We start from the raw sequence: 25,491 nt of genomic DNA on the forward strand, positions 1-25,491 counted from the left end.
ATATATATATATATATATATATATATATATATATATTAACTACTGTAAATACATTAAATATGTATATATTTATATTTTTCATTGATATGTAATGATTGTATTAGTAGTATTTATCTCTTTAAAAAATATATTCGAAATTAAGTATTTTAATAAAAATTTTAATTATCTTTTCAAATACAATGTGAGAAAATAAATGATTTTTATATTTTTTTTAAATTATTTGTTATTATGTATATATCACCAATTATAATATATTATTAATAAAAGTAAAATAATATACAAAGTAAACTATAAAATAGTTTCTTAATAGTATAACAAATATAAAATTCAAGTTCTTTGTGTTTGAAACTAGTTTTAAGATGAACAAATTAAGAACTATAACCAAACATGTGTAGAGATATCCCAAACTCAATTACACCTTCAAGCTCACTATGTTTATCAACATTGCTATTTTTCTTCAATTTTTTTTTCCAATTTGTTTACTCATAACACTTCCATTTGTTCTTTATTCTTATTTCTTTCCCATAATATAAAGGCTATATTTGAGGGTAAGGTTTTTAACGAAAAAGAAAAGGAATATATCTCTCTTTTTAAAAAGATAACTGTCAAGTATAGGAACTCTTTTACTTATGTTTTAGATTCTTATTATACAAGTTTATTAGTTTTGTAACCTCAGGATAAAAATTATATTTTTCTTTTGTGAATATATATGTATAAACATATGTTAACTTTTTTATTATTTATGTTTTATTAATTAAGTTATATATTAGGATTGGTTACCTTGAAAAAAGTTAGAGACCTGAATTAACATGGTCCAAATTCGGCCTAACATATATCAAATCACTCCCTCCAAAAATTAATATTAATTTTATTTATGTGTAACTTACAATTTAGAAAACAAGTATTATATTCTACTCATTTGAAATATAGGTCAAAATAAATTATAAATATTTTAGTGCCACATTTGAATTTCTTAACCTTTTAAAAAAAAAAGTTCTCAAACCGCTTCTACTGCACCACTCTAATTTATTACATTATTTGAATTTTATATATAATTTTATAATATTTTATTTTTCTTTACACCTTGATACTCAGCGTGATATTTGGACAACGTTATTCTCAGCGATTAAACGACACCTTCTTCAACCTCGCGGCATGCGGAACAACATCGTCTCGTTCTCCATCTGTCGTTTACCACTCCATGAGCGTCGTTTCCTCAGCCGTTTCCTTTCCGATGACCTATACGACCCGCCGTTCTCCCCTTCTCCGAAACCCCTTAAAGCAAACAAGAAAAAGAAGCATTCCGAAAACGGAGCTCCGAAACAAAACGGAGCCCCAAAGTTTCCCTTAAAATCGAACCTCCCATTCGATTTCAGATACTCCTATTCGGAGACCCAACCTTCGGTTGAGCCCATCAGTTTTCGCGAATCGCCCAAGTTCTCCCCGTTTGGGCCTGGCCGACTCGACCGGACATGGACCGGCGTTTCTGCTCCGGTTCGGAGTGAACCGGACTGGAAGAGGGTGGAGGAGGAACAAAACCGGGTTCTCGGAGCGCCACTCAGTGAGGATGAGGTGGCCGAGCTCGTCGAACGCTACCGTCACAGTGACTGTGTCAGGCAAATCAATTTAGGTGTGTCTTAATTCTCTCAACTATGTTGATATTTCAGGAGAAAAAAAAAATATAAGACTTTCGAATTTGTTATCAATTTTTTATGATTGTTCCTGTTCTTTATACTTAACACTATACTATAGATGCTTGAGTAAAATCACTGCAATGTGTTTACTTTTAATTCTGCCAATTAATTTGAAGTTTATTCTTTTAAATAATTATTACAAAAAGGTCAATTTTATTATACATCGGATGGTTTGAAAAATCTGAAGAGTAGTCACACAACTAGTGACAATTTATACTATGAAAGAACAAATTGTTTTATTTAGTTTCTTGAAGCAAAGTGGGACATTTAAAATGTTCTTAATTTTTATGAGATTATTTTGTCGTTAAATTAGGATCAATTTGAAATTAAATTTTGTTCGTTGAGATCATTTAATACCAAGATTGAAGAAATGTTCACAAATCAATTTGTCGTTGAGTTGAGAAAGTTTATAAATCAATATGACATTGGATTATAACTCTTCACTGTTGTATTCTAAGCATTTAGAGAAGATAATTTATTTATATAAGTCGATGAGTTGTTATGTAGTTAGCTACTGATGTTTGTGTTTTCCTAGGAAAGGGTGGAGTCACACACAACATGTTGGACGACATCCATAATCACTGGAAGAAGGCTGAAGCTGTGAGGATTAAGTGCTTGGGTGTGCCAACTCTTGACATGGACAATGTTTGCTTCCACCTTGAGGTCAACATTATTGTTCTGCAGTTTTATAGGATTGATCATTCTTATTGAGACTCTCTAAATGCGTTTGTGTTGCTGTGTCACAGAACAAGTCTTATGGGAAAGTTATCTACCGCAACATTAATATACTGCTTCTGTACAGAGGACGGAACTATGATCCCACGAACCGTCCAGTTATTCCTCTCATGCTGTGGAAGCCTTATGCACCAATATATCCTAGGCTTGTGAAGAATGTAATAGAAGGCTTGACATATGAAGAAACAAAAGAAATTAGAAACAACGGATTGAATTCAGATCCTCTCATTAAACTCAGTAAGTGATTATTGGATACCAGCTTCTCACCAAAGGTTGCTTTTTGGTCCTAATCAAGGTTAAAGTAGTATTGGATTGGTCTATATGCTAAATCGTGATTTCAATATTCAGCCAGAAATGGTGTGTATGTGAATGTGGTGGAGAGGGTGAGGGAGGCTTTTAAGACTAGGGAGGTTGTGAGACTTGACTGTACCCATGTGGGAACCAGTGACTGCAAAAAGATTGGAGTAAAGCTAAGGGTATGTCTAATTGTTTATAGAATCATGATAAACTTCACTGTTTCCTTTTTTTTTTGTCGTATGTTAAGGATAGAAAGTGTATGTGGTGTTGAATAGGGTTCATTTTACTGCAGGATTTGGTGCCATGTGTCCCTATCTTATTTAAGGATGAGCAGATAATCCTCTGGAGAGGAAATTTCAAAGAAGAGCAGCCTTCAGATTCACAATGTCAGCAAGTAATACAAAGTTGATCTTCATTGTTATTTAAAATTACAGTATGGCCCCGTTTATTTGACTAAGGACTTGATTCAGAATGAGATTGTTCGTCACATTTGTATTCATCAAATAATAATTGAATGCTGAAGTCCATATCTGCAGGGTGAAAAAGCATTGATTCACAACTGAAACCCCCAAATCAACTTGCAACATTGAAAATCCGATGGAATGTATTGCTACGCCAACAGTCTGGTATTATGTGATAAGCAACAACTATATGCAGTGAGAAATCTGCAATTTTTTTTAATAGGAAATAATAATCTATAACAGTTTTATAGAAGTAAGATGATTTTATACGTTTATAATTTTCTAGACTTAGACAAACAAAAGTATTTTCTCTGTAGCGTTGTATAGTAAAAGAATCTTAGGGTAGCTGATATGAAGCTAGAAAGGAAGCTAAAGCTAGACTACAAAAGACAATTTAAATTTCTATGTCATTCTAGTTATCAAGACAGGTCTACATTTAGTGAGTCAATTCCTAAACGTCATTTGTCTCTTATTCTAACGAAGAACATTCTTAAATTTGACAGTGAGAACTAGAACTAGAATTCGATGTAATTTTTTTAACCATATGGACTCTCTTACTTTTCCATGTCCGTTCAGGTATTTCAAATGTCTGCCACTACTTTCTGTACCTCATGTTTTTTCTGTACTCAGTCTATAAAATACTCGTTATATATATATATATATATATATATATATATATATATATATATATATATATATATATATTTGTGAATAATTTGTAGATTTTTTGGATTATACATTTGAGAACCAAAAAATGTTATTTTGTTCATTTTATAAGTTTATGTTTTTATTCTTCATGGATTTTGCCAGCATTATCTCTTCTTCATGGAATATGTTTTCTTCAGTACCTTATTGAGTTGATAGATACTATCTTTAACCTTAAATGGAATTCAAACTCAAAAGACAAGAGAAGACTTAGTATTAAAGAGAGAAAATATATTTTTCAAGGGTTTAAAAGACTTCTCTTATGATCTTGTATTTATAATAATAGAAATGTGTTACAACTCATAGATACAATAGGAAGTAGTTCTCAATACACTATTTCCTACTTAGATTTTAATATGTATTCTAGCACACTATGCACTATACAAATTATATGTATACAATTTGGAATAAATAAACTTAATAGCATACTAAACTTTTAAGTACATAATTAGGTACAACTCATAGGTATAATAGCAAGTAGTTCTTAACACACTACTTCTTCGTAGATTTTAATACATATTCCATCACAAGTTAGAGCATACAAATTGTATGTATTAAGTTTGGAGCAAATAAATTCAATCAGAGGTTTCCTTAAAGACTTGGTCAACATGTTTACAAGTTGGTCACTTGATCCAACAAACTTAATACAAATTTATTTTGACAATATATATTTTTTTTGAAATAAAATGGTAATCAATTTCTGTGTTTAGTTCTTTTGTAGAGTACTGGATTCGATGCAATGTAGAGAGTAATTTAGTTATCACAATACTTCTTCATGGTTTGGATTTTACAAAAGTTAAGCTTTTAAAGAAATTGTTTCACCCGTATAAGTTCACATGTAAAATGTCATTGTCCTTCTTCATGACACTTCAATTTTTTTTTGGAAATAATATTTCTTCCAACGAAAATACAATATCCTGTAGTTTTTCAGTAGAAGAACATGTCCAATCAATATTACCATATCCAATAACTTAGATGTTTCTTTTATCTTGATATAGTAGGCCTTATCCTTAAGCCTTTTTTTATGACTTGGGTCCAAACCATGGACCCATCACAAGGAACATGGATCAAAGGGTTCAAGAAGGTTGGGAAGAGTCCATAGCAAGAGAAGGGTCGATCACACTACGTTAGAAATTGGAACATCCATCGCTAAGTGAGATCTTGCTTAGCTACATCAAACGTCGCTCAGTGCAGACTTTTACAGAGTGCCTCAACATACTTCTCGCATGAATCCAAAGCTTTTTGTCTAGCCCCTAGCAAGTTACCTTTCGCCTAATGGTTGCCTCTCGTGCTTAGTGCCCGTGTTAGGAGTTTCCATCAACATGTTTTGCTCATTTTCCTCACATATTTAATGAGTTTTTCATGCAAAACCACATGTCCCGTGATCCTTGAATCATGACTGATGATAAGGAGAGTAGTTTAGGGTCGAATTAGAGGCTGAATGTGCTATAAATTCAGTGCTCAACCCTTGTAAACATAACTTTTGAGAATATAAAGAAATGTTGTTAAGATTACTCCAACCTTTCCTCTTTTAATAGTCACTTGCTTGAGAGCTTCTTAAGCCTCCTCTAGCCTCCTTCCCTTAGATAAGTTTTGCCTTTCAGGGATAATTCACTACCATTGATTTCATTTTCTTCAATCACACCCAAACCTCCTCTATTTTCATCTTTCCGCTGCATCCATTTCATGAGTGTCCTGGCGAATTGAGGTATTCAAGTGGTGATCAGTTTTTAGGTACCTTAGAATATGAATGATAGTATTTCAATGACAAATACATAGAGCCTGTATGAACTGACGAACAACTCCAACTACAAAAGAGAAATTAGGCCTCGTAATAATAAGATGAATTAGTTTTTCAACTAGCCTCCTATATCTTTCTAGATTAAAGAATAATTCACTTTCTTTTGTCATTATTTTTTTTATTTAGGTCCAAAAGACTACCTACTAGTCTATAGTCAATAATACCTATGTCTTGTAGGATATCAAAAGCATATTTTTTTTAGAGGTTATAAGACCATCTCTTGACTAAGTTATCTTAATACCCAAAGAGTATTTGAAGCTCCTAAGATCCTTGGATTGAAAATGTTTACATAAGTACTCCTTCAATTAAGGATATTCTAATAAAATCATTTTTTGTAATAACTATATCATCAACATATACTATTAAGTAAACACATTTCTAAGAGAAATGTGGCAATAAAAAATTGAATGATCTGCTTCACTACATTTCAGCTCAAACTTTTGAACAATTAAGCTAAACTTACCAAACCAAACATGATGGAAACCCATCTAGGGAGTTTGATAAAGATCCATCTAGGGAGCTACAACTTGAACCATTGTTGGTGAATGGAAGAAGAAGAAGGACTTTAAGGATTTCTATTCTTATGGAAGATGGTGTTTTCAAGCTTGTTCTTCCCTTCTCTTGAACCTTATAAATATGTACATAAGTCTTTTCTTTAGGTCTTGTATTTTGTCCAATTTCTCATGTCATTTAGGCTTTCTTTTTGGCCATTTCTTTGGATTTGCTTTTGAGATAATCAATTATTTCACTTGATAATCGATTATTCCGAAGAATTTTTAGACAAAGATAAAATTCTTACTTAAATAGTCGATTATGAAGTGAAATAATCGATTATTCTAATTAGTTTTTTACCATCAGTCATAATATCTTTTCAACATAATTTTGAGTTTGTTACTGTGTTCCATTTATTATGATAAGTGCTAAGTTAACAACCATAAAAAATGTCTACTGTAACAAGTCTTCCTATACTTGTCATAACATGTTTTAAATATAATTTCAATTATGTCACCATGTTAATATATTATGATATGTCTCCAAAATTATGTCATAATAATTCTTACTTTTATTATGTCATCGACCAACCTAGTATGATAATTAGATATAACCATGTCTTCATAAATTCCCTTTTTTTCAATGATAAAAGTATGATAGAATGAAAAGGCGAAAGATAAAAAAACTATGCACATACAACTTATATACAACATGAAGTTATTCCTACTTTTTATCCAGATCTTAATACTTATTAAAACTCCTTGTTGTGGAGAAAATGAACAAAAATAACAACAACGGGTGAGTTTTTAATTATAGGCCAGGGATGGCTCAAAACGAGCAATGAGTTAAGGGTGTTACTCCCTCCACCACCACATAATACTCTATGCACCTTCCAATTCCTATTTTATCCTTTAATAATATTTAAGCGAATATAAATATACGTTGAATTCTTAAACGGATATCAACATCCATTGAAGCACAAACGGATATCGAAATCCGTTTATGAATGGAGGGTGCACTAGAAAAATTAAACTATATTAAGATACACGACCAACTACTCCTGGGAAACACCACCAATTCCATCCATCCATGAAATCCTCCATTAGCCTCGTATGCATCCTCCGCAACCAACATCAAAATGCCTTTCGCCAACCTCAATGCTACCTCTGCCAAATCAAACCCCACACACAAAATACAAATAACAATCGAACGAGTAGAGTTATTAAAGCAAACAAAAAACTTTGTAAAAGAATTGTGCATACTTGCTAGTCTCAGCTTCATCAGGAACCTTGTAGCAATCAGCACTAACCTCGGACAACTGCTGACAAGGGAAAAGGGTCTCCTCCTCAAATTCATGAAATTCTCCACAATCTCTTTCTTCATCAGTATCAGAGAAAACTTCAGTGGTTGCTCCTTTTTTCTCTGGTGACCCTCTTAATTTCGGTGACTTTTCGACGTCGGCGACACTCCTCAATGGCGAAAATGACATCCCAACCCCGGCCTTCCTTTCGTCAATCCTGACCGTCACGAGAGCGATTGGGTTTTGGCTTTGCTTTGGTTTCTTCTTGCTGGTCTTGTGAGTCACAACGACGACATTGGGTTTGTAGGGTTCTGTTCAGGGTTTGATTTGGGGTTCTTGGGTTGGTTTTTCTGAGTGTAGGGTTGAAGATGAAGACGCGAGGGAGGAGCTGATGGAGAAGAAGACAGTTGCGCAACAGAGATATTTAGGTTGGTGAAGGTTTCGCAATGGAGGTTTCTGGTGAAGAAGATGATCTCACTGTTGTAGAAGGTGTGACGTCGATGCAAAGTGGTTCTCATGGTGCGGCCTGGTGCGAGTAGCTCATGGAGAGGCGCTGGTGCTTTAATGGCGGAGGCGGCTCGCTGAGGACTGGTGGTGAGGATGGTGACGACGTTAGGATTTGGCGGCGTCAATGGAGGATTCGCGGTGATGGTTGAAGATGAGGTTGATTGTGGTGAAGATAGGGTTTGGCGACGGCAAGGTTGGTGGCAGCGACGACAAGATTGGTGGTGATGGAATTAAGGTTTCTGTGTAGAATAGGAGGTAAAGCTGACGTGACAGATGCGGGGTGTAGAGAGATTTAAGATTTTAAAAATAAAAAATAAAATTAAATCAAAGTAATGTATTTTTGGAATAAAAAAAATAATGTGGAAGTGTAAGTTGTATTTGAGATGGTGGAGGGAGCAACTCCCATGAGTTTATAAAATAAACCAAAAACTTTACAAAAAGACCATGTGGTCGGTGTGCACAAGGAAAGAAAATATTTATCTGTTGCTTTCGACAGATTTTTAATAATATTTTTCTCGAGTAGATTTTCATCAAAGGAATAATATTTTTCTCGAGTAGTTTTCCTATCTTTATCTGTTGCTTTCGACAGATTTTGAATAATAAAGATGTTACCGAATTGATTATTTTTCTTTTTCTAATAACATTCTCTTGACCCAATAAAGTCCGACAAAATTTCTAACTTATTCTACATACTTTTGTGACTAACATAATTTGTAAGTTAATTATCAGAAAATTCCAAAAAATCCTACTTTTCTAATTTTCACTATCATATATTATTATGGCTAAATTATTATTGGATTATATTTTATATTTCATTAAAAAGAGAGAATTAAAGAAATTAGAGACTGTAACATACTATTTTAAAGCTAGGAGTTTGGGTGTTGTTACAAAAACATGTAGGGATGAGTGATTGTAGAATAACTTACATAAGAGAGATGTGCTCAATAATGATGACAATGAGTTAAATAGAAAAAAAAAAAAAAAGGTGCGCAGCTTGTTTAATTATTAAATTATAGATAAAAGAAGGAAATGAATTTGAAATATATTGTTTATTAACCGTAAGGCTCATTATTTATATCAATATGTTTTCTCTTTAAAATAATTCTGGACATGTTTTTACAAGATTTTAATAAAAGTAAAATAAAATTTAAAATTAAAAGTTTGAATAAATTTTAAGTTCACGATAAGTTTGTATATTTTTATTAAGTTTTTATTAATTTTTTATTGAATATTTAAATTTTTTTATATTTTTCAATTAAATATTTATTATTTAATTTTTTTTGTTTATTATTTTACTAAACTGTGAGATTTTATAATTAATATAAAATAATAAAATTTCACATCTTTTAACACTATAAGACAAAAAAATGATAAAACAAAATAATGGTCAAGTAATTATGAAATAGTGAATGAAAAAAAATCAATTAAAATTAGTTTATATACAAATTATAAATAAAAAAAATATTATATGATTTAAATTATTTATAATATAATTTTAGCCTATAAAAAGTTATTTAACTTTTTCTTTTTCTTTTCTTTAAACATTTATGAAAAGGTATGTTTGTAATAAACTAAAAATAGAGTATTAGAGTTGGTAAGTGTATTAAAATAGTGAGACCGAGTATTTTATTATAAAATAATTTTATAATATAAAATAGAATTTTATAAACTCGTCTTATTACTTAAAAATATTCTATCGCTCTAAAACTCTTTCTCTCTGTTCCTTTCACTTCTCTCTAAGTATTCTTGATATCAAGTAATTTATTTGACGTAGGAGGTATCTAGACAATCACGACGTCAAGGTCTACCTATCTACCCGATTAAATTGTGGTTTAAAGCAAATAAGTTTTCACCATTTTTCTTGGTATTTTCTTGACTCTTGATCATGCAAAGTGAAATCTGTTTTTCATGTGTTAAGAGTTACCTTTCCTTGATTCTTGGTTCAATTTAGGTTCTAAGGTTTGTCTCCAATCGTCAATCGGTGATTTGTAGGTTTTCTAGAGATTCCTTGCGGTGGAACCAATTGTCTGGGTTTTCTAGAACGGTGGAAGTTTTATAGAGGTAAGGGAAGCTAGAGTTTTCTTTAATTGATGATTAATTGTGCATGTCTGAAGATTTTATGAATATTGAACTGGTTGAATGAACTTTCTGCTTTATGTTAGGTGTAGCCTATTCAATTTGGATGTTTTGATTGTGTGGTGATGAACTGTGATTTTTGAATTGTATTGAATGATTAATGGTCTGTTATTTGATGTTAATCTATCATAATTTTGTTTGGAATAGGTGTAGTAAGGTTTATTGTATAATGGTTGAAAGCTCTGAAGTTTTGGTATTACTTTTGGGTAAGAAAAATTAAGGTGTTAGGTACTACAGTAAGAAATTGGATTGGTAATTTGGTTTGATGCAATCGTGGTCTGTTAGGGGATGTTTTGTTAGCTGTTATAGTAATTAAAATGGAAGAAATTTGAAGTATGAGTATGTCGTGGTGATTAGGTAGAGTTCAACTTGGTAGAACTCAATTTTGGAGGTTTGGACTAGTGAAAACTTGAATTGGGAGTTATATTCAAAATTGGTCATTTTGGTTGGAGTTCATAAGTCTTTTGGGACTTGGTGGAGTCCCTAACTCATTTAAAAACAACCTAGATAATTCAATTTGAGTCCATAAAGTGAAGTTTGGAAGATTTTGGAGTTGAGTTGGGTTGTTGAGCAAGAGGTTGGGGGTCTGGACCACTGTCTATGTATTTACCTAACGAGTGGAGTTGCTTAGCGAGAGGTTTAAGGGGTCTGGATCACTGTCAGTTTATTCACATAGTGTGTTGAGTCGCTCAACGAGAGGTTTTGGGGTCTGGACTATTGTCTCTGTATGCATAGCGAGCTAGGTTGCTGAGCGAGAAAACCTGTGGTTGCCTAACGAGCTTGGTCGCTAAGCGACTAGTTCAAGGATTTGTTTTGTTCTTTCCATTCTTGTTGCTTGATAGCTTAGAGTTGTGTTTTGATTCATTATGGATGATGTATAAGAATTTATGAGATTATATGATTATCAAAGTTATGTGTTGTGATTCAAAGTGAAAGTATATGATTCTAAGTATGGTTTCAAAGTCATGAAAGTAAGTTCCAAGTTGGAACCTCTTGGTGAGGTTGAAGTATGTTTAGAATTAATGCAGGAGCTCAGTCTTGGAGGTTATCTTGAAACTCTAATGGTTTTTCATTCTTAAGTAGAGAAGATTGATCCATGTTGTGAAGAGTAGTAGGAGGTCTTAGTCTTGGGTACTTCCAGTATAATCCAAGGCGTGGAACATACTAACCTTATGAGTGTAGTAGGGTGAAACCCATTGACAATGGCTTTGCAAAGCAGTAGAAGCCACCACAAGTGCACAACCCACCATAGCTCGACAATCATTCTAAATCTGAATAGTCCAGTCTAAGTCTTAACATGTTTAGGATGTTTGAGTTAATTGTTATATGTGTATGCATTGTGGTGTTTAATGTATTATAACTTTGCATGAATCTTTTTATATCTAGCTTACCTTTTCATATGTGCTTGTGCTTGTATGTTGTTGTGTTCTTTCCTTTGCGATGATCATTCTATGGGTATGAGCAGAGGAAGAAGAGGTTACTCTAGAACAAGCACTTGATGGAGGAGATATTGTCATCTAATTTCTTTAGAGTAATATTGTAAATAGTTTTTATTCCTTTAAAGTAATATCGTACATTGTTAACTTTATTTAACAACATAAGTTCTTACTCCTTAATTATCTCGTAATTGAGAATTGCATAAAACCTATTTGCACAAGCAGATACTTTTTTACATAATAGGTGAAATAAAACAAAAAAATTAACAAAATGCCAAAGTTATAAAGCATAGATAATTACACTGTTCATGGTAAACTTGACTAGTTTTTATTTTTTATTAGATGCACATAAACTAAACAAATGTGAAAAAAAAATCACTAAACTCTACTCATAACATAAGCTAAACTTAATATATATATATATATATATATATATATATATATATATATATATATATATATATATATATATATATAAAGCCAAGGTAATTGTTTTAACCATAATTCTTCGTAAACAAAAATGAATCCCAACATTGAGGCAACAATTCTTGCATTCAAAGCTAATATAAGCAGAAGATAAAAAACAAAGAAGATGGCATCATCAAATTTGATGCTTTTAATAATTACTATTCTAGAACCTATAGCAAACTAAGAGCTTTGACCCTAACCCTGAAAAGAAGACTTTGGCATGAAGCAAGAATTTATTGCCTGATCAACCAACTCCGAGTGAGAATTGAATGAGTAAACTCAATTACCGTGTCTAAAACTTTAGTGTGGATTTCAACATAATACAAAATAATATGATGCAGTGCAGCTATTTTAATTGGTTTCTTAGCTCAATTTCACAAGCTTCTTCGTGTTACAATAAATTTATTAAACAAGTTTGAAAAAAAATAACATATACTTAAATGAGTCATCGTATTTAAATTTTTAATCCGTTGAAATTACAAAATTTCTAAGTCACTTATCAATTAATTGAATTGAGTTCAATTGACTAATTTTTATTTCAATCTATATAAATCATCTTATGTAATTGAAGTGGACTCACTTTGATTCCCGTGATAAAACAATGTTTGCATAAACATTCATATAGAATAGTTAAATTCAATTAAATTTTACATAATTTAAACAAATTAATTTGTAGTCATTATGATGATAATTTATCTAAAGTTTTCTTACAAATTGAACAAAAAAACTCATTTTATTTTGTTCTTTTTACGTGTCCAAAAATACATCAATAAATATCATAGATAGAAAGTGCTAATAGTCTATAATTACTAGCTTACCTACTTCATCAATAGCAATGAGTTCTTTTTAAATTGTCACTCATTATCAGTGCAATGTCACAACAAAGTCCATTCCCTCCCACCTTTCAGTCTCATGCAAAAAACGTAAAGCTTCTTGTTCTCTAATCAGAAATTCATAACATGTAGAAGACACGAAAAAGATAGTCACACATCTATTCTATCATTACATAACAAATCAACTAATATGTTAATCATTGTAATGGTGAGTGTTGTAGAAGGTAACTTTTTACAAATTCTAATTACAAAGCCAAAATTGCTGCCAAAAGAACCAGCTAATGAAAAGAATGATGAAATTCAGGTAGAAGAATGATGCTGTCAATTTCAGAATCAAAAGCAAGAATGCAAGCACCTTAGCCATATCTGCAAGCAACAAAAGCTCAACCAGAGCCAGCCATTGACTCAGCTTCACAAGATCTTTGAAATAAGCTCTTCCATTATGTACACAGTGCCCTTTCATGGATTCAAACTAGCACGGCTAAAGAAATCTGTGCTATAATTTTGACTACCAAATGCCATTCTCCGAAATAATCTTATTTCTTCAGATTGTTGTGCAGAGTCAAACACCTCACTTTCGCCAAGTTGCATTCCATTAGTTAGATCAGAACCTCCTAAGCTATCAAAAGCTCTAACAACCTATGAAACATAACAATTCAGGAAAACCATGTCAGTACTTTGTGCATTTACTTGTTGGTATAATCCAAAACAAAATTTTGCAGTTTTTCCAACATCTAATGTCTACCTGTCCCATGCGAGGTCTCTTTGAAGCTGAATGCCGCACACAAGCTGCAGCAACCTCAATCATGCAATACAATTCACTCTCAATGTAATTCTTTTCTAGCCTTGGATCTGCCAAACTACTGAATTCCTCAGTATCAATTGCATGACTTAGTAAAGGCCGAGCCTGAAAAATATAGTTGTATCAATATGTTTGAATTTTACAAGTTTAGACAGTTTCTGGCTATTAAACTGTATAATTTTATGCTTTCGTTCATGCATGCAACTATTGACACAAACACACCTCGACCATGTCAACCGAAATGTTCTTTTTCACAGGTAGAACTGCAATTTCTAGTGACATTAGTTCTTCATCTTTCTTCAGCAAGATTCAAGGCAAAACAAGTCATAATTTAATTGAATTATGAAGGGCCATGAAAGTTTCAGATACAAAACTGTGAACTACATTATGCATGCTACACTTGAAACCAATACATTCCATTCTTTTAGCTTGATTGAAACCATGGCTGTTCTACAAGTTTTGCAAATAGTAAGCATTTTTGTCATCCTTATCATACTTCAGTAACTATGATAAGTGATGCAATTTCCGAAGGGAAGAAAAGCAAAATCAAGAAATAGACTTTAACCCCAAACATACGTTTTAATAGACACTGATATTAGGCTTCTCTCTCAAGATTCACAAAATGATAGCAAAGCAATACTAGAAAAAGAAGCATCTTTATATACCCATTCAACCAGGCTTTCATCTCCCAAAGGTTGGGATACATCTACCGGCTTCCGCCCGGTAATTAGCTCCAAAAGCACGACTCCAAAAGAATATACATCAGACTTCTCAGTCAATTTACCACTTGAAGCATATTCAGGGGCAACATACCTTACATAAGGGTGGAAATCAATGTTAATACACATTTTGCTCTTAATAGTCTGAATGGAAAAAGAAAAGAGAAGTTTGGAGACATATCAATGAATGCTCACCCAAAAGTTCCCATGACACGCGTGGTAATATGCGTATTTGCATCAAGCGCTAATTTGGCTAGCCCAAAATCTGAGACCTGACATTAAAAATTGTAGTATAAGATTTTGATTGATACAAATAGAACAAGCTTTTTGAATAAGTAGAATGACAGATACCTTAGCTTCATAATTGAAATCTAAAAGAATGTTTGACGACTTGATATCCCTGTGAATGATCCGAGGGTTGCCTGAAATGTCCATGACATTCAACAGGATTAATAATAATACAACATCTCTAAGCATTAGATGAGTCAGCTGCATGCATCAGTTGATGCCATTGAGTTCTAAAATTGATCCATGTCACAAAAAATATCCATATTTGACTAGATTTTAGGAATTTACGTGCAATTCAAGACTGGGAAAAACAAAATAAGGATTGATAATTACAGTCTTCATGGAGATATGCTAGTCCACGGGCTGCACCAGCTGCAATTTTGACACGGTTTGCCCATTCTAGCACAGGCTGGTTTTCCCCTGAAGATCACAATTTCAGTCAACAATCAAAGATAATCAAACTGAACTGAATCATCCCTTTATCACTGAGATGGATTTTACCATGTAGATGGAAGTAAAGGGTATTGTTAGGAACGTAGTCATAGACAAGTAGTCTTCTGCTGTCTTCAATGCAGTATCCCACTAAAGAAACCAAATGGCGATGATGTATACGACTGATAATTTCCACTTCAGCTTTGAATTCTCTCTCTCCCTGACCTCCGCCAATCTTCAGTTGTTTCACTGCTATCTCTCTTCCATCAGGAAGGTGCCCTTTATACACACAACCAAATCCTCCCTCACCCAAAAGATTTTGACTTGAGAAACCATTTGTGGCCTTCATCAGTTCTTCATATGAAAACCATGACCTTGAGTGGCCTAGTCCACCAGGATCAGATGGTGTGTACACAATATCACTGCCAGAGCCACTTTGCACAAGAGGAGCTGAGGAGTGTGTCTTAAAAAACGATGAATCTGCACAAAGTCACACACTTGAATTAACTTAAATGCTAAACTTTTTTCAGAAATTCTCTGATCTAACTTAACCAAAAGCTGAGGCATATAAATTAATTTGAACTGAGGAAAAAAGATGCGAATTTTTACCTGATTCAGGAGAGGAGGCAAGAGTGGATGGCATGACATAACCACCATTCAAAGGAGTCTTTCTCTTTTGCCTTCTCATGCACCATATAAGAACACCAATGAAGCCAAGTAGCAGAAATCCAGCCACCGCACCAATAGCCACTACACCACCAGTGCTGATTGTACCTCCAGGAGAGCCTGGTTCTGCTGTCGGGTTCGGAGTAGGGGATGGGGGCGATGAAACTTTTGACGGGGATGGCGGTGGCGGGGCCAATTGAGTAACTAAAGGTGGTGATGAGCTTGGCGTAGAATTTGAAGGGGGAGCTAGGGAGGAACTTGGTGTGGGAGGAGGACTAATCCTAGAAGGTGGGTTGGATGGTTCAGGTGCTGGAGGTGGCGATGACCTCGGTGACGGCGCATGCACCGCTGCCGGAGGTGGCGGTGGTGACCTAGTTGAGTTTCTAGGGGGCGGTGCAGCCGGAGGAGATGGTGAATTTCGTGGTGGCGAGGCTGGTGGCAACGTGGTGGCCGGAGGTGGTGGTGAATTTCGCTGCGGCGGCGGTGTTTGGGTGTTGTTAGGTGGGGGAGCTGATGCTGATGGTTGTGGCGGTGGTAGTGGAGATGAGCTATTAGGAGGGTTTGATGGTGGTGGCGGTGGCGGAGGGCTTCTTGATGGAACTGGTGCTGAAGGTGGTGGTGGCGGTGGAGAGCTCGGTGGCACCGGTGCCGGTGCATCGGAAGAAGGCGGCGGTGGAGAAGATGGCTGCGGCGAAGATGGCGGTGGTGATGATGGAGGGACTGATGGAGGGGGTGGCGGTGGAGGAGATGGCTGCGGCGAAGATGGCGGTGGTGATGATGGAGTGACTGATGGAGGGGGTGTTGTAGACACGGGGGGAGGTGAAGAATTAGGTGGCGGTGACGGCGGAGTAGGCGGCGGAGCCGCCGGAGACGGGATTAGCGGAGGCGGAGATTCTGCTTGTTGTGGCGGAGAAGTGGAAGAAGGGGTTTGTTGCTGCGGAGGAGTGGTGGCGTTGGACGGTGAGGGACTAGTGTTGGAGGAGGGTGGTGTTTGTGGCGGTGGAGATGCCGCCGCAGACGGCGACGCTGCGGACATATCACGTGTCAATCTCAGCACAAAGCAAAGGTCTAAACTTGAGATCCCATAATAACAACCGAAATTCTTAGACCTGAAGCAAAGATGAAAACTTTGAATGAAGATAGTTCTACTGCAATAGTCACCAAACTTTACCAACCAAGAAACCAATGCCTGAGGTGTCACACCTCAAAATCTCGTGACAGCATAAAACCCAGATCACATAACAGTGTCAATCTCTGCATCACATTTCTGGCTCAATAAAAACACTCAATATTCCTTCTTCAATTTTCAACAGTATGGTTATCTATGGTACTTTTGTTCCCCACAATCTATGAAGATTCTGTTGTTGTCAGATTTTGTTGACGTAGTGGAGCACCCAAAGCACCACTACGAGAAAGAAGAACGAAAGGGTCCTCCCTCAGACCTCAAACTTCAAATACCTTTTCTTTGCCTTGTTTGAACAGTACCCATGTTATCGTCTCCCTCCTGAACGCGTTTTCTTCTTCTGAGTAGAAGGCAATAAACATTGATGAATTTTCAACCTAGTATAACATGTTTGAATTGAGGGTGTGTTTTTGTGTGGCGTGTCTGCATAGGCTAGGCTTCAATGGGGTCAGGAACACGGTTACGCAGATTGTGTTGTGGTGTGGGGTCGCAAATCCAAAAGCCACGTGACAGTGACTCCAAGAATGCTACCTCACAAGTCTCTCTTATTATCAACCTCAATGCAAATAAATCTAAATCAAAATTTTCAATCATTTTTGGCCATTCACAGCACCACATTTCAAAGACAGAAGAGCCAAAAGTCCTTGTGATTAAAGCTTCATTCTCTTGAAAAAAAAAAAAAAAACTTTGTTTTCTTTTATCATATCCACAAAATTATTTTTTTTTTTAAATTTAAATCTTATTCTATTAAACTAGCAATTTATGTTTTTTTACAACACAAAATGTTTGTTATTTGTATATTTATATATTACTGGAAGAAACATATTTCATTTTAATTTGTTTCGATAACGTAAATGTTATTCAATATATGTATATAAATCATTCAGAATTGTGCTCCAACTAAATTATAATATTAGTATAGCAAACAATAAATAAAAAAGGCGTCGTTCATAGAATTGTCAGGTCTATAGTTTTCCATTTTCTACACTTTATCATAACTTGCAAAGTTCATTTTCTAAACTTTATCATAACTTGCAAAGTTTATACTTGTGAATGTAGTGTTGTAAAAACTAGCTATTCGGTTAAACTCGGCTTTTTTTTTTTTAGTAACTTGAAAAAATTTGAATGTAACACAATTTATTATAAATTGGTGAATTAATGAGTGAATCTAACTTATGACAAATTTTTAATTGAATGAGTTAAGTTTTTAGTAAGTTAAGCTCAAAATTTATTCATATCAAAATATTAATTTATTTTTCAATCCAACTTAATCTAAACATGTGATAAATCAAATTGACTCCCAATTTACGACTGATTTTAATATAATTGTATACATTGATTTACTTACAGTGAGCAAATTTTATATGAATGAAATTAATAGATAAATGAATACATTGATTTTCAAATATGTAAATCAATTATAATTTCATTTAATTAAAAAATAAAAATTGTTATTTATTATTTAAAGATGTAAAAATAGATAAATTATTATTTTAATATAATTAATATTAAAAAATTTCATTTTTAATCTAATAAAATAAAATTACTGTAACATTCCAATTAAACATTATAATATGATAAAACAGTTTAAGAAGGAAGATAAAGTTATAAGTTTACAATCATCCAAAATTGACAATAAATTTAAAACTTTACTTACAAAAGAGTATTTCAAGATACATAGATTCAACAAAGAAAGGAATTCCTAAGAAAACTAAGTTGCAACATCATCGTCCTCAAGCTCTTGCTCCAGGTGAATCTCTTTAACATTTGCTCCAAGTGGATGATCATCGCAAAAGAAAGATATACACACACAACACAAACAAACAAGGGTGAGCTAGGTATAAAAAACATGTTATCAATCAAGTATGTCAAGCATACAAGGATCATAACACAATACAGACTATGACCAAATGCATTTTGTTGATACCAATGACTGACCATGTGATTTGATCATCCGGACTAGTATGAAATGTCAAGTTTCAGGGGTTTGTGCACCCGGGTGGTTTAGTAACTGGAAAACCATTAGCTGCCACCCGAGGTTAGTCCGTTATAACTCACCCAAGAACTTATGGGCTAGGACCTCCTGCTATTCTCACCACATGACTCATCACTCTCTACTTGAGCATGGATGATCATTAGAATGTTAGGATAAACCCCATAAGGACACTCTGGCCATTCATACGGTCAATCACAACAAACCACAGGACACCACCATGTAACCTCCCTTGAGGATCATGGAATTACGTCCATCAACCATACTGTCACTTTAAAACTTAAGTCAAGACATGAACAAGCAAATACCATAATATTATCACATTGAATCCATATGAAATCATATACATATAACCTTTCACTTTTACATTGCATACAAAAACATATGTATAATATTAATTATACTTCAAAAGACCACAAACAACCCAACAAGTCATCAAAAATCGCATGAAAGCATTCAATATACATTAACAAACAATAATAGTCCAAGAAGAACCACTAAACAACCCAATACCCCTTAAACTCATACTTAGACAAGGAAAACAACTTTGAAACCATCACCAACAGTTTCGGAAGGGTCAAAAACTCCCAGAACGAACTAAAGAACGTCCAAAGCGGATGTCTGGAACTCCCAAAACATCAAAAACACTCAATCTGTCACACATAATTCGCTCAGCGCATCCCCCCTGTGCGCTAAGCGAATTTGTCTGCAGGGGAAGCTAAATTCTACAGATTTTGGCAACCCAACACCCCAAAATTCGCTCTAGACCTCTTTCCCAACTTCTAATGATTCTAGATCGTTGTGTAAGCTTAATTAAACTTACCTAGATAGTTTTAAACATTTATAATATCATTCTTTAGTGCTTATGCACAGATTTCCTCCCAAAAATCCCAATTTCAATAACTTAGAGACCTGAATTTGAATTCACCAATTAGATGTTTTTGACCACTTTAGCACTTCTAACAAGTCTCACATGACTTAACCAAACTGTCCCAACAACCCAAATTAGCCCTTGACCTTAGTTACTCAAAAACACCCTTTCACTTCCTATAATTCACTCAAAAACACTAGTTTTCCCTCAACCTAAGTACTCAACTCCACTTCTACCATTTAGAACCTCATTTTCACAAATTTTATAGTCTTAACAGGCTATAATTAACTTGCCTAAGTTGTCCAAATAGCCCAATTACACACTAGACCCTAGTTGCTCCAAATTGCTATCTCAATTCCTCTTACGAGTGTTTCAGGACCCTGTAATTTACTAATTCCCTAACCAACAACTTGTATAACGACTTTCATACCCTCAACACACTAATTTTTACCAACGTATCACCTCCAAACTAAAATCACAGTTTCAACAATTTATACACAATGGGTACTAGAGCTAACACACAACATCATCAATTCCAGTTCATACAGTATTCACATACAAAGCAGTTTAACATACACATTATTGCACATCTTTAAACAATAATCTAATTCATGATATCTTAGTTCACTAAACAAAAACAAAAACTCAGCTCCCCTTACCTCTGTTCAAGCAGTGCAGTAAACAAAAACCCCCTTTTCAGCTCACTTGCTCTTTATAGAAGTGCTAGACCACCTACAGATCATCAATTTATGATGAAGAACAGTTCTTAAACTTCTATTGAGCTAGGAATTTGAAGGAAAGAAAGGATAGACACATGCAAGTAGGAACGTTGCATGATCACAATTCAGAGAAACACGGAGGGGGAGGAAAAACGCTTACTGAATGAAAACACCTAATTATTTGGTTGAATTGAAGCCCACAACACCCAGATTGTCTAAGATTCTCCTGATTGTGAATTCGATGATTTAGTGAAAAGGAATTCTAGAAAGATGGTGGAGAAAGTTGGAGAATAGGATTTTAGAAAGAGAAGGTGTTTTAAGCAATGAACCAAATATGTTCTAAAATGTTTATATTCCCATTGCTAATATACTTTAAATTATAAAAATTTGGTTTAGTAGCTTAATACTCCCATTAGCTCCCTTTACTCCTATTTTTGAGATTATTACAATTACAGTTTTAGTATGTAAATTTTTAATTTTAGTAATTTTGTTTAATATTTAGTATTTGTTTGATTTGCTTCTCGTTTAATTTAAATTTTTTAATTATTTCTTCAAAATTAATTATATAACAGTATTAGTTTTTCTTGTGTTTTAATAAATATATATTACAATTACTAAATATCAAACATGTTTTCAATTACTTCAATCAATATAAATTTAAACAAAACTAATAAAATTAAAAAATTTACACTTAAAATGTAATTTTTTTGTTATATTAAAAATAAAATATATTAATATTATTATATAGTTTATAATAAAATGGTCACACCACATTTAAGGAAAAGAATATAATTGTTGTACCTTTTATCCATTTAATGACAAAATAAAAAATTGGTTCTTTGTGTTCACCTTACCTAATTGTTGCTTTTGTCTTCATCCTCATGCAGCAACATTTGATACTATTATTTATGTTTTGCAACATTTTATATTAGTGAAACACGTAATTTGACAGTTGAACAAGTAGTGCATAAAAATATATAATTAATAATAACTAGGTCACTGTAAGATACGTCACCAATAATAACTATTTAATATAATTTGTCATTATTATTGACCTTTGGATTCTTGACTTTAATTTTTAGTGGATAATCTCCAGCTTTGGTATGGTAGACAGCTTATTTTATGTTTCAAAGAATAATAAAAATTAATGAACCACATTTTACTAATATTATTCAGCAAATTGGGAATTTAAAATTGAACTTGAACATGGTGAGAATCTAAATTTGTGTCTAAGTTATATACGTATTAATTTATTATTTTAAGATTTTTGATAAAAAAAATATTACAATATTCTATATAATTAGACTCAAATATTATTAGTATTCGTATTTTTTAAAAGAATCTCCTTTTCAATACACTCGTATAACATATATTATATTAAGAATAAAAAGATAATTATAACATGAACATGTTTATTTTGTTTTATGATAAATTTATCAGTTAAGGAAATTATTGTTGTAGGTTGATTATTGGAATTTATACACTAAATTAGCAAGTGAAAGAACTTGTTTTGTTTTCAAATGTAAAAGACTACCACATTCTAATAGCACAATGAAATAAACAGGTTTTATAATGTATATAGAGTAGTATTTCTTAACTATCCATTTATTAATTTAACAAATAATATTAAATTTATATTAAGAATTTTGTATTTCTTAAATTACTTTTTTTTATCTAAATGTAAATGACTATATTGTATGATAATCTTCATTTTTAAACGTTATCATATAAAAAGTAATTCTTTTTTTAGAAGTTTGGTTACCCATTGCAAATTATGTGTTGGAAATATTAGTATAATTTAAAAAGAATTATTTTAGTTACTAATACTTTTATTATGTGTGATTTTTTTTTAAATTTTATTTATTTTATTTTATGTTAATAAATTGATTATTATTATTATTTACTTTATTATTTTATGCATAAGAGATATATTGTTTTATTTAGCCTGGAATGTATTTTTTATATATAATGATGACAGCACTTTGCATGTCTTAACTCAATTTTTTTTTAATTTTTTATTTAATTATAATTTTTATCTCTATTATTATTGTTTTTTATAAAAATTATTTTGTTTAATTATTATTCATTATCAAATTCTCTTTTACTTTTTTTAACACTATGACATCTTAATCAATACTAACATTTCATAAACAATCACGTGCAACAATTTATTAAAAAGAAAGAAAAAAAGAACAAAAACACATAAGTAAATCTTTAGAGAGAAAATGTGACTTTAATATGTTAATTTATAAGATAAAGTAGTCAAAATTCTAATAATTTAAAGTAATTAATCTATCAAACAATTTTTTTAAAAAAAAAAGTTGATGAAAATGAAAACAAATTGAAAAAAAAAATCTTATATATAAGAATATAATATCTTTGTGTAATGATAATTAGTAACTAAGTAAATATTAGAAGAGAAATATAATTATTATGTTGGAAAAAAAATGATTAGGAAGATGTTTTTAATGAAGCAAAAGGGATTATTGGTTATGATAGTGGAAAACCTAGATCTACTAGAATTAGAAAGCAATGATTGATTAGATGATGAGGTGGAGCATAGTAAGAGGAAGTGGGCATGTGGACCACCTTTTTCCTTCAAACTATTTTTGTTTGGCTGCCCGTGAAGATCAAATGTGCTGTGACAGAGAAAGATCCTTTAAATTATGGTAAGATTTGGGATCAAGAGCTTCAACACTCATTACTTTTAAATTTGTCCAACTTTTCCCCTTTTTAGCTTTTCTTCCTTTTTTTTTTTTCATTCTCCTTGAAAGGTGTGTTTCTCTTACTTTCTTTTACTGCTTTTGGTGTTGTGTTTGCTTCATTTTTATGACTAGGAAATTTCTTAAAACAATGGTAGCTTTTAGTGGAAAATAAAGCTACGTCTTAATTAGTCCACATGGAAAAAAATTATTGTTATATAGTTGGAATAGTTGAGAGAAAGTCTTAAATGTGCTTTTTATCGGATGTTATTAGAAAAGAATAGCTTATTAATCTCGTCAAATTGTTGGTCCACAAATCACTAGTTAAATCATATATTATAATTATTTGGTGTGAATTATTTTTTATAAGATGATATGACTGTTTGAAATTTAAATTGCTTGATTTAGATTAACATGTGTTGAACATTGTTGAGTGAAATTTATTTTGAAGTGTTGTAAAACATAAAATATGACTTAGATCCATATATGATTTGTGGAATATTGAGAATGAACATATGAGGTTGTATTATTTGATTCTAATGATTCATTTTGAACTACTTTGGTATTATTTATGACTTGGACAAGGGATAAAAACACCATTATAGCCAATTAAATAAATCGATATGCATATTTTTGTTTTTAATTTTACAGAGACTCGTTGGATGAACCAAACCTTTGCTAAGCGAAGTTAAAAGTAGGATTACATAGAGTTACAAAGCCTTTCACTCATTGGGTAAGTCAGAGCTTGTTGGACGAGTTTGATTTAAATAATCTCCTAAGGTATGAGTTGTTGAGCGAGTAAAAAGAGTCATTATGCAAGTGTTATTTTCGAAAAAGAAAAAGAGGCAAGAGATTTTTTGTCATTGAGCGAGCCTGGTTTGTTGGGCGACTTTGAATGTTATTAGTTATATGATCTAAGTCGTTGGGCTAGTCATCTATTTACTAAGCAAATATACCTTTAGAAGTGTCTCATTGAACGAAAAGAAGACTCATTGAGAGGGTTTGTAATGGTTGAATGATGTATGATGATTAGAAATATGGGATTTTAATGATTAATATTGAATAGAATATGGTTTTAAAATGTTGAAATAAGATGAATACATTGAAAGATGATGACTTTGCGGTTGGGGTTTTTGTACCATGTAACTATTGCATTAATTGTTTAAATTATATATGGAAATATGATATGAATGAGAGGGGAATAAAGAGGATTATCAATTATATAGAATAGTTGTAGTTTTAAAAATATGATATGAATGAGAAGGGATAAAGAGGATTATCAATTATATAGAATGGTTATGGTTTTAAAAGGTTGAAGATACACTGAAAGTAAGGAATGATTGGTACATGAATGTTGTGTGTATTGTACGGATATGATCTTTCCTAAGGAGGAATGTCATATTAGTTAATTTAGTGTTATGCAATAAGTAGTATTCCATATTTTGAAGTCATCATAAATCTACTAAATTCACAAACTCATATAAAGAATGAAGTTTAGATGGTAAGAGTTGAAGTAGATTCCTATGATGAGATGTGCGACAAGGGATCAAGTTATAAGTGAATTAACCCTATCATGAGGGATTGAGACTTGCTAAATTTAGGTCGATTATGATGTTTTATTTCATGATTATAGGTGCATGAGGGATTGAGACTTGGTAAAATTAGGTCGATTATGATGTTTTATTTCATGATTATAGGTGCATTACATCACGAGTAATTGACTTATAGTATGAGTATTATAAAATTGAGTTTAGAATAAGTTATGCTTATAGTCTATTAAATATGATTAAATGAGATGTGTATTGCATCAAAGGTATAAATTGTTGTTACCATTCAAATTCTATAAGTTTATGGATATGATTATTATAAAATACTGCTAACCCTTTCTATAAGTTTTTCACACAAGTTTATTGCTTTTAAGTTGAATTTGTTGTTTAAGTGTGTGTATATGCTTGGAGGTCATGTTTGGGGAAGCCCATCATGGAGTAGGGGACCACCCAGGTTGATATCAGCCACTTAGGTGAGGTCCTGTAACCTGTGCACCCAAAAACGCCCTTGTAATCGTTTACCAGAGCCTGGTAAACGATTACACAGATAATTTTGGGTTTTGGACAAGTAATTGAACTACAGGAGCCACCTGTTGTAACCTGGGTGGCCCTAGTTCAATTCCATTTTTTTTTTCACAAAAGTGCAGCGATTTTCAATTGATTATGCCTTTTAGGTGTCCATTAAAGACGCGGTTATATGACTA

General features: G+C 32.7%; 2 protein-coding genes across 3 annotated transcripts; one reads left to right on the forward strand and one right to left on the reverse strand.

Annotated features, from left to right (window-relative positions):
- The first annotated feature begins 1,057 nt into the window (after window positions 1-1,057).
- LOC106753217 (CRS2-associated factor 2, mitochondrial) lies at window positions 1,058-3,816 on the forward strand. Of its 2 annotated transcripts, none has more exons than XM_014635011.2 (6): window positions 1,058-1,630; window positions 2,230-2,357; window positions 2,441-2,666; window positions 2,778-2,905; window positions 3,019-3,120; window positions 3,250-3,816. In XM_014635011.2, exons 1-6 carry the CDS (start codon window positions 1,156-1,158, stop codon window positions 3,265-3,267), a joined length of 1,077 nt encoding a protein of 358 aa, XP_014490497.1. In that variant the 5' UTR covers window positions 1,058-1,155; the 3' UTR covers window positions 3,268-3,816. The 2 variants fall into 2 exon arrangements, with proteins under 2 accessions (XP_014490497.1, XP_014490496.1); XM_014635010.2 differs by having other exon boundaries at window positions 1,062-1,630; window positions 3,263-3,815.
- A 9,194-nt stretch (window positions 3,817-13,010) lies between these two features.
- Window positions 13,011-17,498, reverse strand: LOC106753220 (proline-rich receptor-like protein kinase PERK9). The gene is made up of 8 exons (XM_014635013.2): window positions 15,716-17,498; window positions 15,176-15,586; window positions 15,008-15,094; window positions 14,738-14,808; window positions 14,582-14,658; window positions 14,333-14,480; window positions 13,611-13,772; window positions 13,011-13,504 (listed from the first exon to the last, which is right to left on the reverse strand). Exons 1-8 carry the CDS (start codon window positions 16,806-16,808, stop codon window positions 13,325-13,327), a joined length of 2,229 nt encoding a protein of 742 aa, XP_014490499.1. The 5' UTR covers window positions 16,809-17,498; the 3' UTR covers window positions 13,011-13,324.
- Window positions 17,499-25,491: the final 7,993 nt, after the last annotated feature.

Source organism: Vigna radiata, unplaced genomic scaffold (assembly GCF_000741045.1).
Source record: "Vigna radiata var. radiata cultivar VC1973A unplaced genomic scaffold, Vradiata_ver6 scaffold_238, whole genome shotgun sequence".
Classification (NCBI taxonomy): domain Eukaryota; kingdom Viridiplantae; phylum Streptophyta; class Magnoliopsida; order Fabales; family Fabaceae; genus Vigna; species Vigna radiata.

Excerpts from the sequence above, each read along its gene's own strand:
- LOC106753217 (XM_014635010.2), top strand. The coding sequence starts at position 1,156 with ATGCGGAACAACATCGTCTCGTTCTCCATCTGTCGTTTACCACTCCAT. Across the intron at positions 1,631-2,229 it reads TGTCAGGCAAATCAATTTAG|GAAAGGGTGGAGTCACACAC; the intron begins GTGTGTCTTAAT and ends GTGTTTTCCTAG. Across the intron at positions 2,667-2,777 it reads AGATCCTCTCATTAAACTCA|CCAGAAATGGTGTGTATGTG; the intron begins GTAAGTGATTAT and ends TTCAATATTCAG.
- LOC106753220 (XM_014635013.2), bottom strand. The coding sequence starts at position 16,808 with ATGTCCGCAGCGTCGCCGTCTGCGGCGGCATCTCCACCGCCACAAACA. Across the intron at positions 15,587-15,715 it reads TGCCTCCTCTCCTGAATCAG|ATTCATCGTTTTTTAAGACA; the intron begins GTAAAAATTCGC and ends GACTTTGTGCAG. Across the intron at positions 15,095-15,175 it reads CCTTTACTTCCATCTACATG|GGGAAAACCAGCCTGTGCTA; the intron begins GTAAAATCCATC and ends TGTGATCTTCAG.